Here is a 22,128-nt window from a genome sequence, read left to right as displayed (position 1 = left end):
ATAAGCAACTAATTTGACTAAAACTTTCAAGTCACTTAAAAAGATTGTTGACCAGATTCATTTCTTACCAGCAAAGATCTTCCACCGGTTATCATCCACAAGTCACTTTCCTTTTCAGGATGTAGATCCCCAGAAGGGTCACACCAAAGAGACAATTTTTGAATATCATCAAGAAGCAACTTTTGTTCCCTCTCTTTTTTCTCAAGGCTGATTTTTGCAAGTTCCACCTCTTCAACACCGTCAGGAACCACTTCGTCAGCTTCTTCTTCAACATCATCATCGTCTTCGGCAGGAAAGGACAGGCTGCTTTTTCGAGGCCTGAGTTGAGTACAATACACTCATTTAATTCAAAGAACTCATCTTATATCACAAAAAATATTTGATTTCATTTATGTTGCTTGAAAGGAAAAAAGAGATCACATCTTGGTATGATCACATAAGTTCATTAACTAGATGATCAAAACCAAAGCTAAATTTGTGGATAAAAATCTAAAAAAACACATTGATATAATTTTTTTCACACTATTAATATATAAGGGAAAATTAATAGAAAACTATTCCAGCATTAATAAACATCAAACCACTCTTTCAAATCAGTATCTGCAATAAAGAAGGTTAAGAGTTGATAATATAACAGAGGTATATGCTAGTGTGAGGCTTCACCATCCCAAATAACTATACCTACAGCATATTGTTCTATCAAAATAAAGTAACAGCTGAAGAATCTGACACAAATGAAATATCTGAGATCTGAACCTCTGGGAAGAAGCCAATAGTGATCCTAGCTTATGCAGTAAACTAGTCATTTATGCCGCAATACACTTGTTTCAACAACAAATAGACCTATTTTAACTCATCAAATTTGAAAGAGTGACTAATGGTGTGAACATAAAAATGAATTGCTACGTTTATAGATATAAAACAGTACAGATAAATAGCACTAGAATGAGGGGTGAGTCTCAGTATATTGGTGTTTGAAATGGGTAAGAATTAAAAAGATAGAAGTAATTTAGAAAAGTTGCAAGGACATAGTGAGCTGGTCCTTACTTTGGAAGACGTGCAAAGAGAAGATTGGTCAACACATCCAGCATGACCTGAAACTGGCGAGATGTCATCGTTGCCGTTATATTACGAGAATTGAAAGTGAGCTCCTTCAAGGGCTTCACCTGCAATAGAATTCTTTTTTAAACTAAGGTATTTGAAATAGAGTATTGATAGCCATGAGAAATGACATTTACTAACTAGAGAAACAAACTTTTCTAAAATATGCATATCTCTGAATATATGCACTTGGCAGGGGGAAAAAGATATTTGTATGTTTACAGCTTAGGTAAAAAATAGCTCACTTTCAGTTCTGGAGTGCCACCTTTGTGCCTTGTGTACCTAAAATACATATCACAAGGCATAAAAACTCTCTCGAGAAGAGCACCTGTACGCATTACTTTTGGAGAGCTTCTGAGAATTTTCGGAAGCCACTGCAATCCAGCTCCAGGATCAACATCTGTGGGTGCGACATGTGCCTGTACATGCTCCAACATAACAGAAAACTCCATTCTTTTCCATGTCATTTCAGGTTGGTATTCACTGATATGTACGTCTGTAGCACCAAAAGCTTTCTCAATCATCTCATAACCAACATGAAGGACTGAATGAAACGACCGAGCCAAAACACGGCCACTTACAGCAGCAAGCAGAAATCTACCCTGTTTGGCAAAAAAATGAGGTTAATTAAAAAGCATGAATGATGTCTACAGTATCAGAAAGAGAACAAAAATACCAAATAAACAAATGAAGCCAAAAGAGGTAAAAGAAGTAACAATCACCACAATTGTGGCACTTTATTTTATAATTACAAAACTACAACCTTTTCACATCGTTTCCTATTTTCAAATATATTTGTAAGGAAACAAAATGGATACAAACGTTTTCCCGAACCAAATAGGCTAGGCCCTTTGCTTCTCTGTTTCTGTTTTCATTCTCTTTATCTGGTCTGACAACAACTTATCCTCCATCTTTCTGTACTGTTATTTCTTTCTATAACTAAAAGAACTTCTTGAGCTGTGTGTGATGCTCTCCATCATTTTTGTATGTTTTAGTATGAGAAAGAGAAAAGAAACAAGCAAAAATAAGGATTCTCTTCTCTCTCCCTTTGTTTGACTGGATAGAAAAGTGAGGAGACAAATGACATTGTTTTGTAAAAGACAATAATAGAATTGAAATAGAACACCTTACATGCTCACCTACCACAAATCACGACACATTTTGCATTGTTTAACAACCACCATTCACATCCAAGCCACCTCCATCCAACATCTCCTCCTCCAAACCTTCCAAAAATCCACCCTCGTTCAACCGTCGGTGCCTTATACTATCTCAATATGTACTTCATCTCTAATCTATTTTACTTTTCATATATTTTTATTTGATTGCTTCATAATTACATATTTGTTGGATCGACGAATCAAGGTGCAATCGAGCATAGTTAAAAAAGCAGTGGCAGCCATGATACAAAGCAGTGAAATGCGAGAACACAAGAGTTGGAGACATAAATGATTTAGGGGAAAAAAAAGAGGTTTTACTCAAGTATTTTACTATTTTACACTTTATTTAATTAAATGCATTTATGTGTGTACCAAAGCATTTTACTATTTTTCACTTATTTAATTAGGTGCATTTATGTCAAATTGCACTTTAAATATTTACAAATACACCCATCTATGCCATTTCATGTCCAAACCTCATATTATATTAGAACTATTAGAATGAATAAATTATGATAAAAATGTTTTATTTAGTCTTTCAAGATAAATTGTATTCATGTCATGCCATTTCATAGCAGTCCCCACTCGTCATCCCAGTTTTTTTAGACGTGTTAAACTTTTTTTCAACAGGATTCTTCACTCATAGACACTTTGCTTATTTTTTTGGGTCTTCAACCTTATTTGTTTTTCACCAAGTAAAGAATACACACAAAAAACCATGTAAAGTGCATATTTTGGAAACTGTTAAAATATTAAATTAGTATGTAAATAAAATAGATAGGCTGTTAGTATTCCTGTTTGTAAGAATTCTTGTTTGTAAGTATTGATGTCATTATGTTTGTTTAATACTCATAGTCTATATAAAGAACTTCCGTTGTGTAGTTGAAACACACGGGTTATTCAACATGTCTCTCAATATTTTTCTCTCCATTTAACATGGTATCCAGAACCTGTTGAGAGACAACCCTAATCGTCAACTACCAGGTGGACTCACTGTCTCCGGTGAAATTTTTTTTTTCAGGCAAACCGTGTTCTCAACTCCAGTTTCCCCCTTCCTGCCTTTGCTATGTTGTTCCCTCAATTTTTGTCCATCCGTCCGAGCCCTGACGTCACTACCGCCGTTGTCTCCGACGATTTTTTGCGACAAACGACCACTCCAGTGGAGTCGTACACCCCAGATCGGCCCACCCCTCCAGGCGCATCGTCATAAAACCACCACACGCGCAGCCTGAAACAAAAAGCATCTTTACTCGTGATCAAATTTTGGAATATGTTACTGTTCTGCATATGTCTCTTACCTCAGCTCCGGGTGACACTGTTGTCTTACATCTTTGGGACATAATCCGAGTCGCTTTCGTGGAGGATCATCCAACTCTAAGCCTCGTCCCAAATGTGAGCATTGTAATCGGCTTGGCCACACTATTGATCGCTGTTGGAAGTTGCATTGTAAGCCTTCGCCTTCGATAAATGCAACTCAACTTGATCCTTCTGTCATTATTCAGACTACACCATTTCCACTATTCAGACTACACCCTTGGGTTCTTGATTCTGGTGCATCTGATCATGTTACTGGTAATAAAGGTCTCTTTTCTTCTCTTTCTACATCTGATTTTTTACCTACTATAACTTCTACCAATGGCACTCAAATCCGGTCTCAAGGAGTTGGCACCGTCCAAATTCTCTATTCCATCTCAGTTGCATTTGTTCTCTATGTACCTGGATGTCCTTTTAATTTACTTTCAGTTAATCGATTCACTCGGTCCCATGACTGTGTTATTACTTTCACTAATGATAATGTTACCCTGCAAGACCGGAGTTTGGAACAGACAATTGGCGTCGGATGTGAGTCTCAAGGCCTCTATTACCTTTCTCCATCTTCCAAGACGTGCTCTGCCACAAAGTCCCCTCATACTATCCATGCTCAGCTAGGACACCCAAGTCTTACCAAGCTTCAAAAACTGGTATCTAGTTTGTCTAAGTTGTCTACTTTACACTATGAGTCGTGTCAGTTAAGGAAACACACCCGTAATAATTTTTCTGATCGAGTCAATAAAAGAGTTTCGTCTCCCTTTGCTTTAGTTCACTCTGAAGTTTGGGGTCCCTTTCATACTGTGTCTACTTTAGAGTTTAAGTATTTTGTTACTTTTATTGATGATTACTCTTGTTATACGTGGTTATTTTTAATGAAAAATAGAGTTGAACTGTTTTCCACTTTCGAGCAGTTTTATCAAGAAATTAAAACTCAATTTGGTGTTTCTATTCGTCCCTTACGAAGTGATAATGCTCGGAAATATTTGTCCCATCAATTTCAAAAATTTATGGCTTCCAATGGCATTCTACACGAAACTCATGCCCTTATACACCCCAACAAAACGGGATAGCCGAATGCAAAAATTGACATCTCATTGAAACCACACGAACCTTACTTCTCCATTGTAATGTTCCATTCCGTTTTTGGGGGGATGCAGTCTTAACGGCATGCTACCTTATCAATCGTATGCCATCTTCTGTCTTTGATGGCAATATCCCTCATTCAATCCTCTTTCCCCATACCCGTTTTCACCCACTACCACCTCGCGTCTTTGGATCCACGTGTTTTGTTCACAATTTATCTCTTGGTTTGGACAAAATGTCAGCTCATTCACTCAAGTGTGTCTTTCTCATATATCATCGGTCCCAAAAGGACTATTGTTGTTATTCTCCTACACTACACCGATACATTACATCAGCCGATGTTACATTTTTCGAGTTTGTACCATATTTTGAGTTTACCCATATAGCTACTGATCCCCATCAGGACATTAATCCTGAACCACCTCAGTTTGTTATCCCTATTCCGCCACTCATATTCCTATTGAACCTGTCGAGTCTGCCCCCCAATCTCCACGACCACTACAAACATATCAGCGTCGTCGCCCACTCTCTGTTGTGTTTGTTCCTGTTCCCATAACAGACTCTCCTCCGACGCCACCTTCGAATTCGGCCCTGCAACTTGAGTATGACCTTCCCATTGCTCTTCGTAAGGATATTCGCACAATTTATATAATTCATCTCCCCATTACATTGATTTGTGCTATCATCGTCTTTCTCCTTTGCATTACACCTGCTTGTCTTCTTTGTCCTCTGTTCTATTCTTAAAACTCTAGGTGAAGCATTATCCCACCCTGAGTGGAGGCAAGCAATGTTTGACGAGATGTGTGCTCTACAAAACAATGGTACTTGGGAACCGGTTCTTTTACCTCATGGGAAGTCTTTAGCGGTTGTCGTTAGCTCTATATAGTGAAAGTTGGCCCTAATGGTAAGATTGATCGATTTAAGGCTCACTTGGTGGCCAAGGGATACACTAAGATTTTTGGATTGGATTACATCGATACTTTCTCACCTGTTGCCAAAATGGCATTTGTCATACTGTTTTTATCCATTGCAGCAATTCGACATTGGCCTCTCCATCAATTTGACATTAAAAATGCCTTTTTTTATGGTGCTCTTGAAAAGGAAGTTCGTTGATCAGGGTTTGTTGATCAGGGGGAGTCTTCCACCATGGTTTGTCGGCTAGACAGGTCGTTTTATGGTCTTAAACAGTCTCTTAGAGCTTGGTTTGACAGATTCAGCTCGATAATACAAGAGTTTGGTATGATTCGTAGTGAAGTCGATCACTTTGTATTTTATCGTCATTCAGCCCAAGTGTGCATCTATCTTACTGTTTATATGGATGACATTGTCATAACTGGTAGTGATCGGCAAGGAATACTCTATTTGAAACAACATCCTTCAAATCAGTTTCAGACTAAAGACCTTGATAAACTCCAGTATTTTTTGGGTATTGAGGTAGCCCATTCCAAGGATGACCTTGTAATTTCACAAAGAAAATATGTTATGGATATTCTTGAAGAAATAGGTCTATTAAAGCAAAGCAAGTTGATACTCCTATCGATCCAAATGTCAAACTCTTACCTAATCAAGAGAAGCCTCTATCAGATTCAGGAAGATATAGGAGGTTGGTTGAAAAATTAAATTATCTCACAGTCATCCGTCCTGACATTTCCTTTGTTGTCAATGTGGTAAGCCAGTTCATAAATTGTCCTTGCCAAGAACATATGGATGTTGTAATCCGAATTCTTAAATACATCAAAAGTGCACTAGGAAAATGTCTCATTTATGAGGATAGAGGACATACTCAGATAGTTGGTTACTCAGATGTCGATTGGACAGGCTCACCCATTGACAGACGATCCATTTTCGGATATTGTTTACTTGTCGGAGGAAATTTAATATCTTGGAAGAGTAAGAAACAAAATATGGTTGCAAGATCCAGCGTTGAGGCAGAATACACGACCATAGCACTAGTAACATGTGAACTCATCAGGTTGAAATAGTTACTGAAAGAACTTCAATTTGAAGAGGCTAGCACAATAACTCTAATATGTAATAATCAAGTTGCATTGCACATTGCCTCAAATCCTGTTTTTCATGAGAGGACCAAGCGTATTAAGATAGACTGCTATTTTGTTAGAGAAAAGATCGAATCGGACGACATCATCACAAGCTTTGTCAATTCCACTGATCAGTTGGCAAATATTTTTACAAAGTCATTACGAAGTCCTACAATTAGTTATATATATAATAAGTTGGGTGCATTTGATTTATATGCTCCAGCTTGAGGGGAGTGTTAAAATATTATATTAGTATGTAAATAAAATAGATAGGTTGTTAGTATTCCTTCATGTAAGTATTCCTGTCACTATGTTTGTTTAATACTGATAGTCTATATAAAGAACTTCCTTTGTGTAGTTGAAACACACGGGTTATTCAACATGTCTCTCAATATTTTTCTCTCCATTTAACAAAAACAAATCAACCAAACTAAAGTTACTAATCTCTTCTACTTTCTCCAGTCCAGTCTAGTAAAAATAAGGGGGAGCAAATAGGGATGCTAAACTTTAATGAAGCTGAACCACTGCAGACATGGTCGAAATGCTCGGCACACTTTGCCTTAACTAGGAGCAAGACATATTTATCAGTTCAAAACAAGACAAGGTGCTAAGCAAATTGAATGACAATACGGAAAGTAAAATAAAAAAGGGCCATAAGAGTGGATTAAATTAAAAACAGAGCTGAAGATAAAACAAAAAACCAACAGCTGCCTGCTGCTTTAAGTGTCCACACATTGTAACCTTACATTTGCATCCTCCGAGTGAAGATTAAACTGTGGCTCAATGACATTCACCATGAAGTGTCGAGTTCCATCTGAATCATCTATGTTCTCCATCTTAACTGGCAATAGACCAAAAAGGGGAAACAAAGTGGAAATAAAACTCGGTGAAAATATTTGATGCTTAATAAAAAAAATCTAAACGGTCTTGCAAGCAATAATACTATTTGAAGCAACAGATGGTATATTTAATTTAACTATCTATTTATTGTGCTACTGGTCTCCAATCTAATTTGCATGTCCAAACTCAAAGCAGTTAACAAAAACTTATAAAGCATATAATTTAAGGCATACCAGATGGCAAGGTGTCTGCCTTAACTGAATTTGATGGAGATGAAATTGACCCAGAAGTACCTGCTTGCTGAGAAGAGGGAGACTTAGAAATTTTACCAGTGGGAGGACACTTTGAAACATCATCTTGACCTAAATCAGCTCCATCATGCTTTTTATTTTCCTCAATTAATTTCCTCTGTGCATACTGCCGCGCTGGAGAAGGTTTAGGAGGCTCAAAGGCTTTCGATAGGCCACCAACCCAGGCCCAAACAGCATCTCTGTTTTCAATAGTCCACAAAAGCTTGAGGCCATAGACAAACACGCGCTGACAGCCGTCAGCTATCACCACACTGTAACCATCATCATCACTTGGGTCCGACCGTATGTGTTCATCGGTTTCACTCCCATTTTCAAACTCTGGCCGTAGGATTGTCGTGTCAACATTTCTTCTTCCTGCTTCTTGCCACGCTAGTAGCCTAGCAGGATCAGCCTTTGAGGATTGTCTTCTGATAGTGAAGTAATCGGAGGACAACAAAAATCCATCATCACGATTTTTCTCTGTCATGTAACCTTTGTCAGAGGTGATTTTTTCCATGGATACAGACTGCGAACTTTTCAGTATCATGTTAACCACTTTAGCAACACTAGCACAGGCTTCCTTATTTAGGAAAGCTTTGAGCATATGAAGGTCAAGACCCTGGTAAACAAGATCAAGAATATCACGCTTGCTTTCAAAAGTATATTTTTGCTTGCCCCTACTGTAACACAGTTCATACTTTAGTTTTGTCATTGTGAAAGTCAGTCCTTTGGCTGGATCATCATCATCTAAAGGCATGTTCTTTATACAGGCTGGAGTGGCATCTAGACGGAGCATGAATTCAGTCATTACTTTATCCATAGAAAGATTGCCTGACCTGGTAGCTCTAGCAACTCCAAAACGTGGCCAACGAGAGAAGCTCCGCAACTTATGAGGAGGATTGTAGTTCAAGCTCCAGAATCTTAATATCCATGCTAGATCATGAGCTCCAAAGTTAAATGTAGGGGAAACACGTGAAACATTTTGAGATACATGAGGAGGATCATATACAGTAGCACCTACTTCAGTATTATTTCTAGAATTGGAAGGTGGGGAATGTTTTTCTAACGAAAGAGGAAAGGGTCTAAGAGAGAAGTTCCATCGAAGAGAAAGAGAGGTCGATCTGAAGGGGTCAAATACTCGGTCGCGAGTTTTTCCCTCAACTGGTAGTGCAAATAAATAATGATTCATGGGATCTCCAGATTCACATTCCCAGTCCATTGTAACCTCGAGAGTAAAGATAGGGGCTTCCAAAAATGCACCAGAGACTCCTGTTGGAATTTTGAAACCACATCGGTTTGCCAAACTCTCCAGACTACTTAACAAAATCTTAAAATCTTTGGCAGAAACAAAAACACGTCCATCAGACTGGTGAAGTTCCATAGAACTGCTCACAATTTGAAGTTTGTCAACCTTTTCATATGGATCTGTAGTTGCCAAAATATTCCATCTTGATTCAGCAAACAATAACGAAACTTTTCCATGGATGTAATTTCTCATGTCATCCCACCATGGTAAACTCCGCTCCTTTTTTTGTGGCAGAATAAGTGGACCAGGATTCCTAACACTTAGATTAGCCCTTCGAAGTGCTACGGTGAAAGCATAACTAACATCAGCAAAAGCTGGTTCATAACCAACCCCAAATGACACCTCACCTTTCTGGAAATGTATTGGCAAATCTGAGTATGTCTTCATAGGTGGAGTAGTACCACTAGCTGATCGTAGCATGCGGACCTTTCTCCATTTCCCAACATAGACATCTTGATATATTTGAGGTTGAAAGCTAGTTGCCTAGTTGAAATAAATAAATAAATAAGATAAAGGAATGGAAAAACTGCTGGAAAGAGTAAAAGCTAATCCCCCAAAAAGGGTAAAACAAACAGGAAAAGTAACAGAAAAATGAGGAACCATTATTTATATTTACATTTTAAAACATTAAAGAACTTCAACGGAAGTGCAATGACAAGAAAATTTCAATGGAAACACTTCTAGTTTATTCCACACGTTAATTCAAATGTAATTAATCTGTGATATAACTTAAAGGCAAGTTTTAACAGCATATATGCTGAAACTCTCATACTTCGCTGTCAGTCATACTATAAGATGCCACTATGAAAAGCATGCTTATTTTGCCAGAGCCAAACAATAAAAACAAATATTTAGAATTTATAGATGAGGTGAATGTAAAACAATAGCCATTCAAAGCTCATGCCAATATGAAACTTCTGGATTTATCCGGAGTGAATCAATTTCTCGTATGCCAATGTACATAGAAATGCAAAAAAAAAAAAAAAGAACAAGGATATTTCTTTTGTTGTTAGATAATTTACAAGCTAAAGGATCAAACTTAGCTTATTTTTGGTGCTTAGAAATATACAAAATGACAGGAAAAAACTCTGTTCAATGAGGTCAGTTTCCTAGTTTTAATATTTTGCGGATTTTATAGATTATTTCTCGTACGAGTTTCCTAGTTTTAATATTTTGCGAATTTTATGGATCATTTATCGTACGAGTCAATATTTACTGCATCACTTCATAAAAACAGGAATATGCAATCAACATTAAGTTAAAAAGGTATCTATGGAAGGAAAGGAAACAAAAAAATTCTCGTAATATTTATTACCTGCTGAGCCAACACAAGACGACCATCACATTTACCAGAACTTCCAGAGAAAAGAGGAAATGTGTAATTGCGAAGCTGGACCACAAGAGACCCTGTACTTAGGAGGATATTTGTCCCATACAATCGGGAGAATGGTATATCATTTTCAAGACAGACAGGATCAAGCTTCTTCAGAACCTCAATCATCCCAGCATCTCCACCATCAATTTTTTTCAAGCTTACATCTAAATCTAATGCAGTTATAGAAAGAAGAGAAGTCCTTGAAGTACTGGGTTTGAAACCAGCCTGGAAATCTTCTCCACAAGCACCTGACCCTTCAGATGACACTAGATTCTTGCATGCCTGGTAATATGATCGGAAAGATCTTTTATAAATTTCTTCTCTTATGGACTCAACAGTAGAAGAATCTTTTACATCAACCTCAACATTGTTAAAAGAAAATTTTCCTTCTTGAGAAGAACTAATGGTGTCAGTAGATTTGGGACCATGTTTTGCCTTCGACGTTAATTCATCTAAGAAGTTCAATCGGATAGCTAACTCACCAGCCTCCTTCTTCAGTAACTGATAGTGTTCATCAAGCCATCCCTGCATTGGTTCCTCTTCAATATCAGCAGTTAACTTGCGTATGCAAAATTTTAGGCATCCAAATTGTACAGAACTAGGTTTCTTAACTTTAGAGCTATCTTGCTTCACGGGAAAAATCAAATTTTTCTTTGCAGCAATTACAAGCTTCAAACCTCGTAACATATCTTCAATCACATCATCAATGGCACGCAATTGCAACCTGTATGGCATGCAAATGTGCACATCAAGGCCTTGGATTACCCAATCCCATGTTGTGACCACATGCTCTTTTGCATCAGATGCACTAGCAGATACACCAGGAATTCGTGAAATTTGCATTCGACTACTCTTGAAGATCCTAGCCCCGTTGAAACTAAGTATAAGTCCTTCAAGGAGCACTCCTATACGAGCATTTTCAGAGAAAATTGACTGCACTTGAACTATACCATCAACTCCATCTCCTAGCCCAGCTGAAATACTTAACATTTCTACATCAACAGCAAAAATTGATTCTTTCTTCTTCTGCTTTTCAAGATGCCCTGATTCAGTGGTAGCTTCTTGTTTCCAATTAGTATCACGAACATTAGACACATCCCCCATGTGTTCAAGCTTGCTATTATGTACCAGTAACTTCAGTTGCAGTACAAGTTCCATTAGTGATAGATGTACATCAGGCTCCCACCTAAGAGTAATGTCAGTAGCACTGAAAAGAGAACAGACAGCAATCTCTTTTAGGCCACCAGATCTCTGTACAAATTTAGCATTTTGCATATCAAACAATGCCACCTTTGTCACTGGCCGATTTTCCTCCATATATTCCTGATAGATAGATCTGGCTCTTTCAAGCTCAATCTGTGTTGATTGTTTCTCTTTGCTCCTGCACAAACTGAATTGGAAGATTTCAAGAGAGACACAGTACTTAAGCTTCTGGTATTCGTTGGAAATAGTGGACATTATGTGAGCATTGCGTGAGGTACCATCTGCTGAGACGTCTATAATAACTCTACCACCGTGGGAACCATAGTTAACTCGCTTAGGGTCTGGAACAATTGCATTATCCAATCCTGTCTCACCCCAAACATATACAGAACACCTTTCAAGATTGAATTTCAACATCTGAGCTCCCTTCCCTGAAGGTTTTGTCAAACGTCCCTGGTTCTGAGTCAATTTTTTCTTTGAGGCAGATAGGCTTTTTAATAGAGCTTGAAATGATATGGCTGTTGATATGAGTGACGCTATACGCTTGAAAGTTAGATAAACTCCCATTCCAGTCACATCAACCGATAAGCCTAGCCTAGCACCATCTTCTTCAGACGACTCCATGTCTTTTATCCCCCAATCCAAACTAACCTTTGCAATATGCATAATGGAGCCGCAATTTGATTCCACACCAAAAACACTTTCTTTAAAGAACTCTTGATATTCATCAGCCAAGTGGAGATTTAACTCTCCAAGTTCAACATGCACTGTAGTCCCCGTATTAGAAATGTTGTTTGCAAACAGATGTGATGATTGTGAGCAACCCTAGAATTGGAAAGCATTAAAACTGATGTCAATACCTTTGCACAATTAATTTAAAAAAAACAAAACAAAACAAGGATAACTACATCTAAAACAATAGAACTCAAGTGTTATCAGTATTGGATGTATAATAAGTTAAATGAAAGGAATTTCAATTTCAAACATGCAAAACAAACCCCAATAAATCGTGTGAGAATATAACTCTGTAATAGTAATGCTGTAAGTAGTAGTATAGTTAGAATGTTGTCAGTACTAGTATAGTTGCGGTTAGTGTTAAGTTTTAACTAACTCTTGTACAACTGTCAATAACGGCTGCATCTGGACTCTGCCTATATATTTCCAGTGTTGGACAGAGAGGTTCAAGAATTAATTTCAATCAATTTCAGTTTATTAGTTTCAGTTTCTTTATGTTTTCTCTAAAGTTCATGATGTGTCAGAGCATCTTGATATTCAACCATGTCTTGGTTGCAGTCTTTGTTGAGGACCACAATTCAATCTCGATTTACTGGTTGCATTGAGACACTAAAGTTTGGGAAAAGGTTCATGTTTACTTCTAGAAGTTCATTACAAACCAAGGCCCGATAACTGCAACCTGAACTCCACAACACTCACCTCGAAAATCAATGATTCCATGCTTAATAAAGCCAAAGAAAATATTACTCTAATAGGCTCACTCAAAGCCACCACTCTAACACCTTGCTTCTTTTAAAGGTGACCGAAATCGTAAGAGAAGAAACCCAGCAGCACTGCAACTCAAAGCATTAAATGATGTCACACTATTTTTGTTCTTATATATAAGATATTTTATCAAAGATAAAAGAAGGGGAAAATAAGAGGAATCACGGGATGCAATAGCATAAACAGTATCCGCTTAAAGATCAAAATCTCAAAAAAATTATTTCATACTTCCATTGTGGTTTTAGGAGGATTGTATTCTTCATTAAGCTTTACTACAAGTTGTTATGTCTGTTTAGGGATATTTAAGTAATTTTTACAATATTCTATCTTCTAACATCCCAAAATAAGAAAATATTGAGATGATATGATCATTAAGCTTATGGTTCCTTGATCTTAGTGCATCTATTGTTAAGAAAATATCCTCCTAAAAAGTAAATATTAAAAAAAGAAGAGACATTAAGAGACTTGACTCATTCTTGAAAGCCAGTTTACAGTTAATACTTTACTAGTTATGATTTTCCAATCATATCCCAGAAAACATCACAGAAAAATGTTTTGAATTCAAAAAAAGATCAGTTCAGGATATATGTCAATGTTCTCATTTTATTCAATGGGCTTGATAAGATTCAAACTTATAGGGTCTGCTTTACCTAGTTATACCTGAAGATGCCAAACAAAAAAAAAATTAAAATCACATTAGAAATTACACTAGCCATACTCTGTTTTACCATCCAGTGGAAACATTTTCTAAGGAACATTTCAACTTTCTAACACTTTTTAGCAACTTGTTATATTAATGAAGACACAAATAAGGATAATACTTACATGATACACTGGTGAACCCACCATATCGAAAAGGACTATTGTCATCTCAGGAGCTGAGACATTGCATGTCCACATGATGATCTTGCCATCAGTTGATTGTGGCTTTACAACAACAGTAGCTTCCTCTCTAAGTACCATTTTTTTCTTCTTCGACGAGTGAAGGAGTAACCAAGGCTTTAGCCGGTTCATTATGATGTTGCACTGAGTGCCTCCTAGCTTGATTTCAGTTTCAGCTCTAACAGGTGAAATTGGCTGATGCAGAGGAAGAATCCCCAATAACAATAAGTTACCACATCAAATACAAAAAGGATTTTTCAAGCTCCATATGAAAATACACACCTAAAACATATCCTCAAAAAAAACTTGAGCAGTGTGTGAAAAAGAAAAATATGAGAACATTTAAAGTTCCAGTTTTCGGTGTACCCAAAATAAATAAGTTCCAACATTCTTGAAACTTGTGTTTTTATTTTGGTACCTTAGTTCCTTTATTTAATTCTCCTTGTATTTGTTTTTTCCAATCTTTTTGTTAGAATGTCAGGGTCAATTGTGGATCTAGTGCATTCCATATTAGAGTTTCGTATCATGTCATCCTTCAATCATATATCCAATACTATTTGTTAAGAGTCCCACATTTGATGAAATATGACCTGAAAAAGTGTGGGAGGCATCCCTCGCCTTACAAGCTAGTTTTGAAGAGTTGAGTTAAATTCAACCCAAATTATGATCGTACTAAAGCCCATCAAAGATTTGTTAGGTTGTCCACTATCAAACCACTCAGGTCACACTCCATATGTCCAGTTCTGGACGTGAAGGGCGGAGTTGAGATCCCCACAATAGATGATGTATGGCCTAAAAAGTGTTTAAAAGTGGCAAACAACTCTCACCTTACTAGTCAGTTTTGTACGGTTGAGTTACGAATTAGGCCCAACCTAGATTTTAAAACTATATATAATTGTCTTTCTTAATAAAAAGAAACAATAGTTTTCGCTAAGCCAAATGCTAACAAGTGTCTTAAGGGCACATGTTTGTTAAAGAATCAAATGTCTAAATTTTGTCTTGGAAGTGGTGTATTCAACGCCTAGAAAGTTTAAAAGTTTTTTTTTTCAATACAAAATTTCTACTTTTGGGTTCCTTAACAAGTGCCCTAACGACACATGTTAGCAAGACCTTTTCTCTTAAGTGCATGGGCAAACGTTCTAAGTCCAGCTATACATATATACTAATTTATAACTTAGAGAAAATTATATTGAGTAAAACCATTAGAGGTGCAACAATTTCAGCTTCTTATTATCTGAGCATTTTCAATTTGCAATTTATAGAAAAATATTAGAATTTGGAATTCATAGATAAGTTATAGCCATTATTCAGGCATATCAATATCCAACGTGGAACTCTCAACAATAAATTTCAGCAGAGATACTTTCACAAAAATCCCAGGCGGTAATTATAGATGATAAAACATTCACCACCAGGTTAGCTTTACAATATATATTTTCTCGTCATAAAGTACAATCTTTATGTTTGCAATTGTATTGCTTAACTTTGGGTAAATTTAGATAGGCAAAGTAAAGACAAACAAGTACCAGTTTACAGTGATGCAATGTTAATGTATATGATAAATCCATAGAATGTACAGCACTGTATCACCCCTTAATGCTAAAAAAGGCAGTTACTGACAGCTATGAGTACTGATTCTGTTGTATTAATTTCTGTTGAATAGTGATATAAATTATGTGTATAAACTGATTGTACACTAACACTTGTTCAAGTAATGAAAACTATTATTTAAAACCTGTTGGAGAATTTTATCTTATTTCCTATTGAAGTAGTGCAGATTTTCTATTTTTATAATAATATGATATGTTTTGTTTTTATTTCTGGAAAATATCTCCTTGATTCAAGGAAGAGAATTACTTGTATTCTCTCTATTTATACCAGCTTAGACTGAAGAATAAAATTATAACAGCATTCTACCACTTTTTTCTACATAATCCATTTTACAGTTTCCAGTTTTCTATCCCTTTCCTTTTGAATCTTGACATGCAACGGGTACTTTATATATTGTAAATAACTTACCTGTACTGGGATATACACAAAAGAAACCAAATCCAACTTTAATATCTCCAGGATGGAAGAACCAGCTTCTCGAAGAAGCTGCAATATTATTAAGGAAAATGAAAACTTGTCAGCAAGAAACAAAACAAAGTGCTAAGTAGAAATCATATCACAAGAGCTTAACCAAAATTAACAATCACACTCGTACATGAATTTCACTAAACTCCAGTTGAAAATCAAGGCGTGTGCTCTCCCCAACATCCTCAGTGGATCGAGATTTGGTGCTTTTCAATTGGATACCTGTGATGTTGTTTTCAATAGAAAGACCATGTTCACGATGCACAAAATTCACATCCAACTTTGGTAGATTGAAGTTGACCTATCAATAACAAAATGCTTCACAGTTGACATTAAAACAATTTTAAAACCCATCTTAAACGCTGCTTTTGATTAAATAAAACCAACAAATATAAACAAAACTGTTATCAAATTAAGCAACATAGAGTGGATGAAGACTTTGAATTTCAATGGACCCTACATTTCCAAATTAAATTTACTAAAAGGAAACCAAATGTCAGCAAGGACACCAACACAACCTCAGAGAGACTTACAAGTGAAGGAACCACATATTGCCCAAAAGCCAAATTCTAGTGTCCAGCAAGCCATAAACAGTAACAGAATCAAGACTTTGAAGCAACAAGATCATAACTTATGCAGTTTCTCTACCCTTCAAATTTCTGAAAAAAAAAATGAAAGTTGCTTGAAAAACTAGACCTATCCACAACAAGGAAACCCATAACCGAAGCACCACATAAAGAGCATAAAGTTGGGGAAAAGCTGCACAAAGACACACCATTACACCACACAACCCACCAGATAGATAAACCAATGATATATTGCATTTTTCTGATTAACTGAGAACTCAGTGTGCTCAGTGCTTTGCTGCACAAGAAGGCCAACAAAAGCTTTTGCATTCTCAATGCTTTGAGTGACTGGAAAATTCAATCACTGCGGTACCAGATAGAAGATGGAGGGATTTTGTTTCAAACAACGATGTAAATGAGAGCAAAGAAAGCACCACTTTGGAGAAGTTGTCGAGGGTTTCTGGAACGAGGAGAAAAGTGAAGAATATAGATAGTTGAGGGAGAAGGAAGGCTATAGTAATGATTTTGAAGTAAGTGGTTGATGAATGACATCGAGTCTAGGGTTTTAGGGTTGCAGCGTGGTGTATTTGCAGAATTAGAAAAGTGGGGGAGAGGCAGTAAGTTGTTCTGAAGATCCGGGTGGAGAAGATTATTTGTTTCTGCCTTTCTGGTAGTGCTGGTGGTACGATGGTCTAGACTCTAGAGAAGCAATAGGAGGAAGAGGTAAGCGAGTGTGAGAAGATTCTAGAATACTATTTAGACGAGAAGCCTAAGGGTCTTTCTGTAATTTTGAAAAAAGGTATTTTAAATCATTCTGAAAATAATAGTATATATAATGATCAAAATATATGGTCTATGGGGAACCATTCATAATGGCAGTCCATTGTAGCCTCAACCTATAAACTAAACCTTGATACTTGAGAAAGACTGACTGTCTCTATATTCTCAGAACAACATTATTAGTTTTTAGATGCTCGGTTGCATGGTCTGGCTGTGAAAAACCTTCCTCCACCTTGTTCTCAAATAAGAGTTCTCTTCTAATATTTTTCCATAATAAAAATTTAAAAGATGGAACATCAAGTGAGCAGCCAAGTTACCAAAAATCTAAACTACAACCAAAACAATTCAAGCTCAATCAAACCAACAAGAAAGAAAGAAGAAACATAAATTATATTCTACTGAGAAACAGGAATATTAGAGAGAAAGTTTCAGTGTGTTTGATATTCTATTGATCTACTAAAAACTGAGTGTACAAGTTGTACTTATGGTGTGGGATGAGGGTCATCATAGGTCTGTTACAATATCACACTTGCATAGCTTATCTAACAGCAAATAACAGAATGCAGCTAGCTGATAACTACTGCCAGCTGTGCTGATTGCTCACAGCTGTCAGCTTTAAACTATTGCGGCTATTACAGTTACAATACTGCTGTATATACTTAAAAGATTTACGCAAAATGTAAGTAATGCTTGCCCAGGCGAGAATAATTATTTGATAGCACTAATCTTTTCACATTCGGATGAATTGTCACTTCAAATTAAAAACAAATCATAACGGGAAAATTATTTTGGCTAGTCCAAAATTCAATAGATAACGTTTTTGAAGTAAAAAAACTTCAATTATTGTGTTGATGTACTTGCTATGTTTCTTATGTGTTTAGCAGTTTTTTATTGTTTGAGAAGACTTCCTATCCTCTGCACTTGTTTTCTCTCTTTGTTAGTAATTAAATATATGAATTAAAAACAGGATGTATGTGTTAAGTTACAACCTTTTCAGGAAACATAGAACTGTACTTGGAGAAGGATGCTAGTGTTTGCTGCTTCTTCGATGTTTTTTTAGTGCCAACAGAATCAGCTTGTGACCCTGTAACACTGTCAGAGAAAGAAGAAGACTCTGGTGACCTCTTGCTTTTCAAAAGCAACTCCTCATTTAAATTCAAAGTGACCTCTCCACTGGAAATGTCCACATTCTTGATAATTATACCCACTTCCCTGTGTCCAAAAGTAAGAAAGACAAAATTAACCTAGCAGCAATACAAAATAGTGAGACTAAGGCTATCCAAGTTGAGGTCAGGCAAGCCAAATACAACAGTAAAAAATACAAAAACAGCAAATCAATGGATGACAAATAATGGGTGTAGATTCAAAAGGAAGTTCCACTTGAAAGATTATGTAGTTGGAAAATTTCTTTAGTACATATGGTGCACCACCAGAATTGGGAACAAACAAATAGTTGATTTGGCATTTTAATAATGGGTCTATTTTTATCCATTTAGTGCATAACTAAGTGTTGCATTATAATCTCATAGTAAATGGTAGTCTCCCTAATGGTTGTATTTTCTCCTTGAAAATACTGGTTTTTTCCAACTATAATGGTTAAACACCAGATGATAGCCTAGTGTTTAAGGATGTCATTTTAAATTTACGAAAATGAATGTTTAAACCCTTCCAAACTGAAATCCAAACAAACTCTAGATCATCTTATACACAATCTACTTTCCTCTACTCCAACCAGCATTCTAACAAGGGCGGGTTAATATTTTTAAAAATGAATAGAAAGAAGAAATATACCTATCATGCCCAAATTCACTAGAGACCGAGAACTTTTCACAGATAAAAGGGGCAGAAGACCTTTCTATAGAAGCAATGGATGCCTGGTACGAAGAACTGCATCCTCCACCACTTAAATTAGATAACTGGTCATAACTAACCCGCGGCTCACCAATGTGAACAAGAATAGGTAATACTTGTAGTCTAACTAACAAACTTGACTTCGATCCACCATCTTTAGATATATCCACATTCAATTCCTTGATTTCAACAGTACATTTTGGCATCTGCAATGTTCAACAGAGATTCTCAATGAACAAAAATATTATAATAAGATCCAAAAAGAAACAACAAACAAAAACAATATAATATAATTTAGCCTAAGCTGTGTTGTTAAACTTTATTTTATTCATTAATATATCATTAAATTGGATGATCTAAAAATGTTTTTCAACAAATTCTTCTACAGTTACACACCACAGTATAGACAACAAGGTCAGCCTGTATTTGACCATACAAGCAGAACAATGCAATTTTAAGAGGATGTGCACCTTCAGAACAAGATCAGTCACACAAACTGACAAATATCTTGCAATATTGCCTACAATCATCCACTTTCCTCTTCCTGAAGCACGGGATTTCCGAGTTTTCTTCTTCCTCGGGATTTTATTTGAAGGCCTCATCACAACTTCTAAGTCACAAATTAACACTTGTAGCTTTGGATCCCGAGATATGAAACCCACACCAAGTTTGACCAGCGATTGGCGTAAGCTGAGTTTAATTTCACCAACAGATACAGATTCAACAGCACCCTGTACATGTTATAAATCAACAGAAATATTGTCATGAGCCCCTAAAGACACCAGTCTGATATCTGATAACAGAGATAACCATGACGACACCTCAGTAGAATAAAATTAAAGGATTTTAACTAGGATCAAGAGTACGATGTAAAAATGAAATGAAGATTAGCTGAAGCAAGTTTGAGATAAAATTTGGTGTGAAAATATTATTTAAGAGAAAACTTGCACAAATTGTAAGAGATGAAACAATGACATTCAATTTACAGCACTTATCACAAAAATACCCCAGCATTGAGTACATGCTTCACTCTCAAACTATGGCATAATAAAATGAATGCTGGAAAATTCCCCAATTGCCCTTCAAATTTTCAACAATCAAATCAACTTGGTGATTGAAAGCAAAGAAAAACCTTTTTAAACTTCACTACCACATCTCTTAAACATTTCCATCCACCAACACGAAATCCAACAGATGCTCCCAAAATCCAACTCAAAATCCAAGCCAATAACCCAGAAGCAAATCTGTAAAAAGAAGCATAATTCAAAATCAAGAAACAAGATGGTCCAAAGTCTGTAAATAATTGTTTATAGGGAAAAAAAAACGAAATTTAAATCATAAAGCATTGCATGTTATCATCAATTGCACATTAGAAAAGTGAAGAAAAAAAATGGGAACTCTCCAAAATACATCAATGACATATAATTAGAGAATAAAATTTAGGGTTTTACTTTTTCATCCCAAACATCACTACAGAGACATCACCCACATTGTTTCTCTTGACAGTAGAATTTGTTAACCCTCCCCCAACCCAAATAAAAAATTATAATTTTGCCAATTTTGATTTGAATCATGTAAGAATGGGAGTTTCTATTGCCACCCACCTCTATTCAATTAGCTTTTTTCCAGTTTCATTAAACTATTAGTGTGGTTAACAAGGAAGAAGGATACTTTAAAATAAAAACCAATTGAAGAGGAATAGAAAAGTTGCTAAAAAATTGATACAAGATGTCACAAACACTGTCTCCCAATGTTTTATGTGTTTTTATAGTAGGAATCAATGTCTTCACATGCCAACTTCTTTGTATAAGGCAAAGTAGTACAAGTGCTATATAATACCCTTCCCCTCTGATTATACACCTAACTGATTGTGTTGCCCCTCACTCAACAAACTATACTTAGTACATTCCAAACTAACAACTACTGTACACTACTGTAATTGATTTCAACCTAAACATAAGGTATGTGAAATATAATTTACGAAAAAAGAATTAATGTAGTAAAGTTGAGCAAATGAAGTGAGGACTTACATGAAAAGGAGCCATAATGTAATGGAAAGTAACAAGAATCCGAAGAGGAAATTAACAGGAGAAGCTGCCATTTTTCAAAGGAAAGAAAAAGGCAGTTCTCAGCGGAGAAGAGAGGAAATTCAATCGTACTCTCGAAATTCGGGGAGAAGAAAAACGAAGACGAATAAGCCGCGTAACTCCATAGCAAGGAGCAAGAAAAGATAGTAGGGGGAAAACAAAAACCCTAGAAAGGGAAAGGGAAAGGGGAATTGATATTTGAAAGCGAGGTGATCGGAATTTGATTCTTCAGATCGGATCCGTGAGATGGTCGGTGATCGAGGAGAGTGTGTTGTTAGAGGGAGAAATCATCGTCTGCTACGCGGGTACAGCTTTGGGTTTGGGAAACGTGCTGCGACACTCAAGTCTCATCATCTTATTATTAATATTCATTCACTCTTTTTTATTCAACCATTGCGTTGCGTGACTGCCCGTTTTTATTACACCAAATTGGTTATCTCTTCCCACAATTTGAATAATAATTTCTCATTAATATTTTCTAAAATTTTATTATTAATTTGAATAATTTTAAATTTTAAAAATTAAGAAATTGTTTTTGTTCTCAATGTCTGATGGAGGAAAACAGTCCCAAAGACTCAATGTCTTTTAAAATTTGTCTATTAAATATATGATATTTAAATGTTTGAGACATTGTTACAATAATTATTTAATATATACAAATAAAATATATATATATAA

General features: G+C 36.1%; 1 protein-coding gene across 2 annotated transcripts in view; it reads right to left on the bottom strand.

The window, feature by feature from the left end:
• The window catches only part of LOC101490938 (protein SABRE), a 30,285-nt gene extending 8,475 nt beyond the window's left edge, over positions 1–21,810 (bottom strand). The window contains exons 1-14 of one of the 2 annotated variants that reach the window (XR_012163146.1): positions 21,394–21,810; positions 20,496–20,607; positions 19,834–20,094; positions 19,304–19,569; positions 18,502–18,724; positions 16,297–16,467; positions 16,110–16,187; positions 14,034–14,285; positions 10,446–12,533; positions 7,768–9,613; positions 7,441–7,535; positions 1,347–1,703; positions 1,048–1,166; positions 69–318 (exon numbers count right to left, since the gene is read on the bottom strand). Coding sequence is in view for 1 of the 2 variants with exons in the window: in XM_004501609.4 (XP_004501666.1) it covers positions 69–318; positions 1,048–1,166; positions 1,347–1,703; positions 7,441–7,535; positions 7,768–9,613; positions 10,446–12,533; positions 14,034–14,285; positions 16,110–16,187; positions 16,297–16,467; positions 18,502–18,724; positions 19,304–19,569; positions 19,834–20,094; positions 20,496–20,607; positions 21,394–21,464 (6,189 nt within the window). In the remaining variant the exon portion in view is untranslated. The remainder of the gene's footprint in view (positions 1–68; positions 319–1,047; positions 1,167–1,346; positions 1,704–7,440; positions 7,536–7,767; positions 9,614–10,445; positions 12,534–14,033; positions 14,286–16,109; positions 16,188–16,296; positions 16,468–18,501; positions 18,725–19,303; positions 19,570–19,833; positions 20,095–20,495; positions 20,608–21,393) is intronic. The other variant, XM_004501609.4, reaches the window with a different exon arrangement.
• Positions 21,811–22,128: the final 318 nt, after the last annotated feature.

The sequence above is a fragment of the Cicer arietinum genome, chromosome 5 (genome assembly GCF_000331145.2).
Source record: "Cicer arietinum cultivar CDC Frontier isolate Library 1 chromosome 5, Cicar.CDCFrontier_v2.0, whole genome shotgun sequence".
In the NCBI taxonomy this organism is placed as follows: Eukaryota; Viridiplantae; Streptophyta; class Magnoliopsida; order Fabales; family Fabaceae; genus Cicer; species Cicer arietinum.
Note: the sequence above shows the minus strand (reverse complement) of the source record. Positions and strands in the feature narration are given on the sequence as shown.